At 52.6% G+C, this 10,000-nt stretch overlaps 1 protein-coding gene across 1 annotated transcript in view; it reads left to right on the top strand.

The window, feature by feature from the left end:
• The window catches only part of LOC133122407 (calmodulin-regulated spectrin-associated protein 3-like), a 42,129-nt gene that overhangs the window by 26,040 nt on the left and 6,089 nt on the right, over positions 1–10,000 (top strand). Inside the window, 10 exon segments of the mRNA XM_061232365.1 lie at positions 1,406–1,453; positions 2,787–2,925; positions 3,693–3,832; positions 4,355–4,448; positions 4,576–4,627; positions 5,902–5,972; positions 6,222–6,294; positions 6,725–7,835; positions 7,893–8,389; positions 8,391–8,772. Of these exon segments, the coding sequence (XP_061088349.1) occupies positions 1,406–1,453; positions 2,787–2,925; positions 3,693–3,832; positions 4,355–4,448; positions 4,576–4,627; positions 5,902–5,972; positions 6,222–6,294; positions 6,725–7,835; positions 7,893–8,389; positions 8,391–8,772 (2,607 nt within the window).

Here is a 10,000-nt window from a genome sequence, read left to right as displayed (position 1 = left end):
ACCCCACCCCAAGCTAAGAATATCTGTCGGTTCTCTCTTGGCTTGAACCCCGAGTATCCCAGCATCCATTGCATCTTGTATTCAATTTGGTTGTGTTTAACAGCCAGAAATACATCATTGACTTTCATAAAGTCTCTTAGATCATAACTTTGGCTTGTGACACACGGTATGCAACAGAAATGCATTTGTACTTGTGCAGAAAACAATGTATTTCCATGTTTTTATGTCTACTTCATGGAAAATAAGTAAAATGTTTTGATCTGACTTGGTATAGAAATGTTGGATCATTCCATTTTGTATGTTGTTTTTATGATAAAATATTTTAGCTGTAGTCTGCTTAGCTGTGCTCTTATTTACACTGTGTGTTTAACCAGGGAAACATGATAGAACTGTTGTACTCTTGCCACAATGGTGACTAACAAGGACCATTAGCCAGTTACACCAGTATAACGTAAGTTCAAACGTAGGCTAGTTTGGACATAAAATCTGAGTTATGCCATAAGTTAATTTAAACCGGTTTTACCAACTGATTTAGTTCCGACGTAGAGTTAAGATACAACTAAATTTAAACCTACTCCCTACTAGGTGTAAAGTCATTCCAAAAACAGCCGTTGACATAGCGCGTCGATTTGAAAGTTTGGGAAACATGTTGGGAGGAGAAATTCAGAAAATAAACAACATTATCAGGAATAAATGAGTCTGTAAACGATAAGAGGTTATTGTGAAGACATACTTTATCTCATATCATTGAATAGTTTATCGTATTACTTGTCACTAGGCCTTGGAAAGGCACAAGACGCGAATATCAATTCATTTTTTAAACTTGATTGGTCAGAATGTAGTCACGCCGCTGTCTGGGACAATGTTTGGCTTGAGGTCAACTTAGCTAAATGTAGCCTAAGTGTGACAAGTGCAAACCGAACAAAGACACAACTTTTCTTTTAAACTAACTAGTTACATTTAGTGTGGACTTTACACCCTAACTTGCGATCAAACTTACGTTATACTGGTGCCAACAGGCCGCAGGCGTTCAGACATGAATGTACAAAACCGAATGATTCTGGGCCCCACCCCACTTTTACCCTTCAGCCAATGAAATGATCTAACAGACAGTGGAGGAGGGTGGTGGTTGGTGGACTATGTGTTGGTGGGGGAGGGGGGGGCGGCAGCTCGTATTAACCAATAGCGGTCGCCGCTCCCCTCCCCGAAACACGCACGCTCCTCTCCTTCTCTCCTCCCGGCCAATCGGGGAGCCGCATGCCGTGACCCACTTTAACCCCGTCTTCGCCCCCCTTTAGCTCCTCCCCCCGCCCCGCCCCGCCCCGCCCCTTCCCGTGTGACTCTGTGGCGGTTCCCATGGCGACATGGCATTTACGCTTCTCCTTTCTTTGCCATTTACATTCAGCATGCCATCGCTTTTTGTTTGAAGGAGTCGGGGAATAAGCCGCCTGTGGTAATGTATCGACCAGTCTGCCCCCCCCCTCCGCCCCCCCTCTCTGTCCCAAACCCCCACCCTCTCCCACCCCCACCCTCCTCCACCCAGCCCCGTCTCACACTTCTCTCTCCACCTTGCTCTGGGCACCGGCACACTTTCAGTTTGCATTCTCTGTTCTCCATTTCTTTTTAAATTTGTCTGCTGTTTTTTTTTTTGGGGGGGGGGGGGGGGTATTTTTCATGGTTAGGGCATTTCAACTGTGTTTTTGATTGAGGTGTGTTTCTCAGTTTGGGTGTTTGAAGTGTTTTTTTGTTGCCATGGGCCTGCTAGACTGCGTATGGCGGGATCAGACTAAAAACACCTGCCATGTGTGGCCACAGGGGGCGCTGTTGCAGGCTTGGACAGTGGCACCCAGCCCTCTGTCACACTTTATTGTTTAAGTTTTGAGCATTCACTGATCCACTCACTCACTCTCTTATCTCGGCAGGTGCCTTGCAATGCTTGACTCCACCCACCTCCCCCCCCCCCCCCACCCTTTCCACCGTGGAGACCACGCCCCAATTTCTCACCCATGGAGACCCCACCCCATTTTTTTTCTGTGTTAACTTTGCTTTTTTTTTTCTCTTTCAGTCATTCAGTTTCACTCACTGCAACCCCCCCCCCCTCCCCCCCTTGTCCCCCACCCTGTTTGACCTTTGACCTTTGACCATGTCCCTGTCTGGCCGGTCTGTCCTTGTGCTGTGTGCTTCTGCGTGCAGGGCGTGAAAAACGATGCAGCTTTTTCATCGTGGCTTTCCGTTCCGTTGCGTCCCGTTTCTGTTTTGCTGTTCGACTTCCTGCAGTCTTACCGTCGTTGGCTGGCTTTCGACTTGTGATCCTGTGGCCTGTTTTTCATTTGCTGTGAAATATGTTTTTATTTTTTATTTTTTTAATTGATGGCAGGTTTGTGTTCCGGGAGGGGGATTGGGGGGGGGGGGGTTCTGTGATGTTTCACTTTGTTCAACTGATGTAATTCCAGAGCACATCCTTTGATTTCACACTCTGGACAACTTCCTTTGTCCTGACTGCACTGCACCACTCACACACAACCCCTCCCACACACCATACAGAGAATGACCTCTGCATGACCTTGCAAGGCATGACCTCTGACCGACACGAGAGACCGGAAAAAGCGCGCCGCCCTCCGCGCCCTTTTGGCTGTCTCACGGTCGCGTTCGTGTTACGGTCCTGCTCCTGTTCAGACGCCACCCACACCCCTCCCTCTACACTCACTGACCACGCCCCCCCCCCCCATCCTGACTGACGCGCCCGGCTCCTCCCACACACTCGCTCTCTCTGTCCCACTCCCCAGATCCGCTACAGGAAGGACAAGCTGCTGCCCAAGCAGACGCCCACCTTCCCATTGGTCACCGGGGTCAAGGACCTGTCCAATGGCTGTGCTGTCGCCGCGGTGATCCACTTCTACTGCCCCGACCTGCTGCGGCTCGAGGGTATGGCCACGCCCACCCTGGCACTGACCCCAGACTCCACCCGGATCTCACCCTCCTGCATCGATTACCCCTTCATCCTCCTACAGACCCCACCCTCCTACAGACCCCACCCCTAACTCCACCCTCCTACAGACCCGACCCCTAACTCCACCCTCCTACAGACCCGACCCCTAACTCCACCCTCCTACAGACCCGACCCCTAACTCCACCCTCCTACAGACCCCACCCCTAACTCCACCCGCCTACAGACCCGACCCCTAACTCCACCCTCCTACAGACCCCACCCCTAACTCCACCCTCCTACAGACCCCACCCCTAACTCCACCCTCCTACAGACCCGCCCTCCTACAGACCCCACCCCTAACTCCACCCTCCTACAGACCCGCCCTCCTACAGACCCCACCCCTAACTCCACCCTCCTACAGACCCCACCCCTAACTCCACCCTCCTACAGACCCCGCCCCTCACCCCACCCTCCTACAGATCCCGCCCTCCTACAGACCCCGCCCCTAACTCCACCCTCCTACAGACCCCGCCCCTCACCCCACCCTCCTACAGACCACGCCCCTCACCCCATTATCCTACACAGGGTGCCGACTTCAGTGCAGTTATAGTGCGTTTATGTTTCTTTAGGTATAGTTTGCAGTGTGTTTGTTTAGGTATAGTTTGTAGTGTGTTTTTTAAGGTATGGTTTGTAGTGAGTTTGTGAATGCGGTTCTTCACAGCCCCTTTGAGTCTCTCAGATGAGTATGTGTCCTCTCTCCCAGATGTTTGCCTGAAGGACACCATGTCGGTAGCAGACAGTCTGTACAACCTGCTGCTGATCCGAGATTTCTGCGAGAGCTGCCTGAAGATCTGCTGCCCCCTGCTGTTGGAGGACCTACTCTACACCCCACCAGGACTGCGGGTGCGACTTACAACTATTGTGATGGAAGTCTATAGATATCAAATGTGTGTGTGTGTTCCCGTGCTCATGTGTGTGTGTATCTGTGTCTTTAGTTGTGTGTGTGTGTGTTTCCATGCTTGTGTGTGTATGTGTGTGTGTGTCTTTAGTTGTGTTTTTCCATGCTTGTGTGTGTGTGTATGTATGTGTGTGTGTGTGTGTGTCTGTGTCTTTAGTTGTGTGTGTGTGTTTCCATGCTTGTGTGTATGTGTGTGTGTGTGTGAGTATGTGCGTGTGTGTGTGTTTATGTCTGTGTGTGTGTGTATGTATGTGTGTGTGTGTATGTGTCTGTGTGTGTGAGTATGTGCGTGTGTGTGTATGTATGTGAGTGTGGGTGTGTGTGTGTGTGAGTGCGTGTGTGTGTGTGTGTGTGTGTGAGTGCGTGTGTGTGTGTGTGCGTTTGTGCGTGCGTGCGTGTGTGTGTGTGTGTGAGTGTGTGTGTGTGTGTGTGTGTATCTGTTACTGTAATCCAGCACCTTTCTGCAGGTGAACATCCTGGGCTTCATGGCGGAGCTGCTGGACTGGTTTGAGGTGCGCAAGCCGGACTTTGTCCGACCAAGAGAGACACTGGACCTGGCAGGTAGTGTGTGTGTGTGTGTGCGTGTGCATGCATTTCTGTTTGTGCATTTTAGTTCATTAATCATTCAGTTGTAGTTTCCGAAACACTGGGTAGGTAACACTCTGCTCTGTAACGTGTCTCTCTTCAGACGTCTCCGCTCTGCCCGACTGCACAACCCCCACCAGCGGGAACAGCAACAGGTGAGGAAGAGTGAGGAAGAGGAGTGGGAACTGGCTGCCTTCAGCAGAGATCTCAGACTCCGAAGTGTCTTCATGCCTTTTGGTTTTCGTGCCACAGATTTTACGTCACAGTAATTGAATAAGAAATCACATTTCTATTGTCATTTCAGTGTGCTTACCACCATTTTAATGTAATAAAGGTTTTTTTACATTATAACAGTGCATTATAGAATAGTTCTGAACTGTCCAGGGAATACAGGTCAAAATTAGGCCATGGATATGACTGCGTAGTGCAGTTGTCAGGCACCAGGGCTGAAGTACCAATCACAACCAGGAAATGCACAGAATAGCAGGTTTTATTAAATTCCAAGCGGGCAAAACAGGCACGGTTCAATTGTCAGCAAATGGATGCAATGAGGATCCAAAACAGAGTCGATATCACAGGCAAAAGTTTGTTACGCAGAAAGCAGTACAAAGGAGAATCCAGGAATCGTAATCACAATGTTCAGTCCAAAATCTAAAACAGCACATAAAAACGGAGACAGAATCAGAAACCAGAAAACAAAAGTTGGGGTTCACAAAACGGGTCGGAGTACGGGTCAGGCAATCAGAAAAACGCTGGAAAGGCACATAACAATCTGGCAAAGGAATCCGGGAAACAAGGGGGTATAAATACACAGGTGAATGAACTAAAATGACATGAGCTGATGGACAGAAAACACAGAGAACATGTAACAGAAGATGAATGAAGCAGTGATCTTCATTCCTGTTCCTGATTACCCTCAGACTCTACTGGGTTTTGTTGTCATGTGCCTCTTCAATGAATTAAAGCAGTGGATTACAAAGTTAATTCACCTCACCGGAGGTGTATTTCATGAAGCAGGTTTACTGAGTTGCCTGGATTACTGCGATGAGTAAAACAGATTACTCAGATTACAGATTACAGATTAAAACAGAACAGATTTTTACTTCCCTGTTCCACATTTGGGAGGGTTTTGGGTTTTACTCAAGTTATCAAGCTAACTGAGTAATCCTGCTTTGTGAAACAGGGCCCAGGTTTTTTTTTAGGTCTGAATTGGTTGCAGATATTAAGGTGAAAACAAGAACTGGCAGACCCTGCGGCTCCCCCAGTCCAGGAATGAAGATCACTGATGTAGAGTATACTGTGGGTGTCCACGTTTCGCTGTTTGATTTGTACTGTTTTTGATTTGGACGGGTTGCGTTGTGCTTGTCAAGCACATGAATGAAAAGAAGAAAGTGCTGTTTTGTAATGGGACAGCGCCTCTCTCTTTCAGTGCCTCCCCCTCCTTCATCTTCAAGCAGCCCTTCCTCCCAATTTCCTCACCGGTGTCACCAGGGGGCAAAGGTGAGAGAGAGGGAGAGAGATAGAGAGAGAGTGGGATGATGGGATATGTAGTCCTGATATTCTTTAGGCTTGTTGAATGGGCTCGATTGCATGTAGATTGCATGTTGTGTTCAGTACATATTAGAGGCCCGACCTGTCATCTGTGCATTCTCTGTCGATCTGTCTCCATGCGTGTGCGTGTACATGTGCGTGCCCATGTTTCTGTGCGTGTTTGTTGTCTGTTGACGGTGGGCCACTCCGTGTCTGTAGGGTTGTTGACTCGGTCTACCTCACTGTCTCCCGTAGAGGGTGTGGGGAGAGCGTGGAGCAGGAAACAGATCAGGTGAGCCGCTAACAGCCACCAACAATGGCAATGCCTTGCTTTGTGACTCTTTGTATCTAAGCAGTTTGTTTTAGGGGACAGTTTACAACTTAACTGCTGACACATGCTCAGTATGAAATAACATCATTGTACCAGTTACACGCACACATGTACACATTCAGTACTCATATATAGTGTAATAGTCCAATAAAAATACACTGTAAATATAATGGAGAATACAACACTGTAACAGTATGAATAGCTGTATGTAAGTAGTGTGGTAGCTGTACTTAGACAATAGCAAAGCTGTAATAAGGTAGTAATAAAGCAGCAAGGAGGCAGTAATACAGCTGTAATAAACCTGTAATAAGACAGTAATGAAACAGTAATAAGGCAGTAATAAGGCGGTGATAATGCTGAATAATGTGTTGCTGTAACTGCTCTCTCGCAGTCGCCCTCTGTCGGCTGTGTCCTTCAGTATTCCCTTTGGTCTGGACAGTGATGTGGACATCGTGATGGGGAACCCGGTCATGACCCGCTCAGCCAGCTCCGACAGCCTGCATCCCGCCATCCCGGCCATGACCCGGGCCCCCTACACCCCGCCCGAGGACCTCAGCCACCTGCTCAGCAAGGCCCCCGAGGGCCGCGGCCCCCAGAACGGGCCCCTGGCCCCCCACAGGGCGTCCTGGGGCGCGCAGACCAATGGCGTGGCGGTGGGGGAGGACCTGCCCACCATCGAGGAGGCCCTGCAGATCATCCACAGCGAGGGCAAGCTGGAGCCCCGCCTCCTACCCGAGGGCGCGGCCGACGGCTTCTTCCTGCACGACGACCCCGCCCTGGCCCGCCTCTGCAGCTCCGCCCCCTCGCGCTCTGGCATGCTGTACCGCCCGGCGGGCGCGGAGGGAGAGAGGGAGAGAGAGAGGGAGAGGGAGAGAGGGCCAGAGCCGGGGAGATCGCACCGGCGTTCGCGCCGGACCTCCAACGGTTCCCGTGACGACGACTCGGTCCTGCGCGACGGCAGCGTGGACTCGGACGCCTCGGAGGAGCCGCCGAAGGCCCGCTCCACCCCGGCCACGCCCGCCCACGCGCCCAGCAACGGAGCCGCCGCCCCCGGCAACGCCGCCGCCGTCAGGATGACCAGCTTCGCCGAGCGCAAGAAGAAGATGGTTCCCGCGGAGACGCCCTCGTCCCCGGTCGCCGGGGGCGACGGCGCGGGGGACAGCCCGGGCCGGAGCCCCGCCCTCAGCACGGAGATGTCGGAGCTGGGCGCCCGGCTGGAGGAGAAGCGGCGCGCCATCGAGGCGCAGAAGAGGAGGATCGAGGCCATCTTCACCAAGCACCGGCAGCGGCTGGGCAAGAGCGCCCTGCTGCAGCTGAAGAGGCAGCAGCAGGGCGAGGGGGAGGACCCGCTCAGCGGCCTCTCGCTGGAGGAGCGGCTGGAGCGCATGGAGAGGGAGGCCGAGGAGGCGGAGAAGGAGGAGGCCGGAGGCGCCGAAGAGCTCCCCCCGGTGGAGCAGCCGGGCAACTGCAAGCCGGCCCCGGCGCCGCGTCTGGACAAGCAGGTGACCTTCTCCATGGAGACGCGGGCGGGCGAGGGCGCGCCGGTGTGCGTGGACGAGAAGGTGCCCCTGGGGGAGTACACGGTGGCGGTGTCGCGGCTGAACGAGGCGCTCAGCTCCCTGCAGAGCGACATGCAGCGGCTGTCCCAGCAGCAGAGGCTGCTGATAAGGCGCAAGACCGCCCCCGCCACCCAGGCCTGGGTCATCCCGGCCGGGCCCAAAAGAGCCGCCGCCCCGGCCGTGGCCGGCTCCGCCCCTTCGCCGCGCATCCCCCGCGAGTTCACCGCCTCCTCGTCCTCTCCGTCCCCGTCCCGCAGGGCCCCCGCCACGGCCACGCCCCCCAAGTCCCCGCAGACGTCCCAGCACCGACGGGCCCAGTCCGTGCCCCCGAAAAGCCCCAAGCACCACTCCCGCCCCCTGGACCTGAAGTTCCCGCCGCTGGCGCGCGTCCTCACCCCGCCCCAGAACGTGGACACCCTGCCCCACCTGCGGCGGGCGTCGCCCAGCCGGTGCCAGGTGCAGACGGCCTCCTCCTTCAGCATCGGCGGGCCCCGGAGCCCCCCGCCCCCCCCTGCCCCTGCCCCGGCCGGCTGAGGACAGCTCCTCCGAAACGGGCTCCAGCGAGGACCCCGCCATCTTCACCCTGGAGCTGGACTCCGTGGGGCCCCCTCCGCCCCCGCCGCGGCCCCCGGCCCGGAGGGACCCCGGCGGGGGCGGCAGCTCGGGGGCCCCCTCCGAGTGCTCGTTCGAGAGCGACGTCGCCGCGGCGACCTCGTGCTACGGCGGCGGGAAGCGCGGCAGCCTGATGGAGGCGTCCCTCGCCTCGCTGCGGGCGGAGGGGCCCGCCGACGGGGACGACGAGGGGCCCGAGAACTTCTCCGACTCCATGAGCGACCAAACGGACCCCGAGGCCCGTGGCGGGGTGGGCTTCTTCTTCGCGGTGAGAGGCCACGCCCAGGAGCCACGCCCACTGCCACACGCTGTTGCTCAACCCAACTCTCATCCCCTAAATGCGATAGAATATCCTTAACCGTATGAACACGTTTGAGAGCTCAGGGTCATGAGTTGTTTAAACGGGGGACTCCAGATGAGCACCGCATTCACCTAGATTTGGATATAGCGTATGCTGTGAATGGAAGCTGCCCTATCTTTTGTCAGCTGAATTTATGTTTATGCTTCTTCTGTTTAAGCGAGATGACAGTAATGAAAGGTACTGAAGAATTGGACGCAGAATTATATCACATTTCAGGTTGCGTTCAAGTTCACCTGCAAACTTAGACTTGCTTAATTAGCTACAGCATTTATTTTTCCCTACTTCCTGTAAGTGGGAATCACAGTCTGTTTATTCTCCACATGTGTATCCTATCTCACCTATCACACCTATCACACCTATCACGCTTGTCCTTAAGCCTTGTACTTCTGTCACAGTTCTCAACTTCTATTCTGATGAATTTCCAGGCAATACATTTTCGGTAGTCTCTCATCCTCACTTAACTCTTGGTAGTCTCTCATCCTCAGGTAACTCGCGGTAGTCTCTCAATCTCATTAACTCTTTCATCGTTAAGTTGAGTCATTGTGAACAAGTGATTTGGTTCAGTGATCAAATGATTTTTGGTTTATGTAAATTGTATCCAAGCAATTGAAAAAAGTGTTTAGAGTAAAAAAGTGTTTAGCATTTTGATTATCCGTTTTGCGTTTTGTGTCTACAGTTTCGAAAAATGAACTCAAGGTTCTGAAATTAATGTCAAAGTGATCGTAAAAAAACGGTAATTTGTTTGCCCAAACAATTAATATAAAGCAGTGCTGCAGGCTTATTGCAGATTAATTTTTTTCAAATGGACTGAAAATAAACTGAAAGACCTGGATGGAGTTTGAAGGACAGGACAGCTGTAGGCATTTCCCTTGTTTATGACTGTGTCTTTGTGACATATGCATTCCTGCAGTCAAAAGAGGGGCAAATGTGCAGTCTTTTGTGAGATATCTGGAGCGAGAGAGTTTGCTCATAGCATGTCCAATCAGACCGCTCTACTGATTAATAAATTATTCACGGACATCTTCAATTATGTAGCCATGGCCAGATTTCCCCACCCAGCAGAGGCTGAAGCACAGCCAGGCCTGGACTGTACTGCACACGTTTATTACTGTTGAGATAACAGTGGAGTGCTCTA

This window comes from Conger conger, chromosome 2 (genome assembly GCF_963514075.1).
Source record: "Conger conger chromosome 2, fConCon1.1, whole genome shotgun sequence".
Lineage (NCBI taxonomy): Eukaryota > Metazoa > Chordata > Actinopteri > Anguilliformes > Congridae > Conger > Conger conger.
Note: the sequence above shows the minus strand (reverse complement) of the source record. Positions and strands in the feature narration are given on the sequence as shown.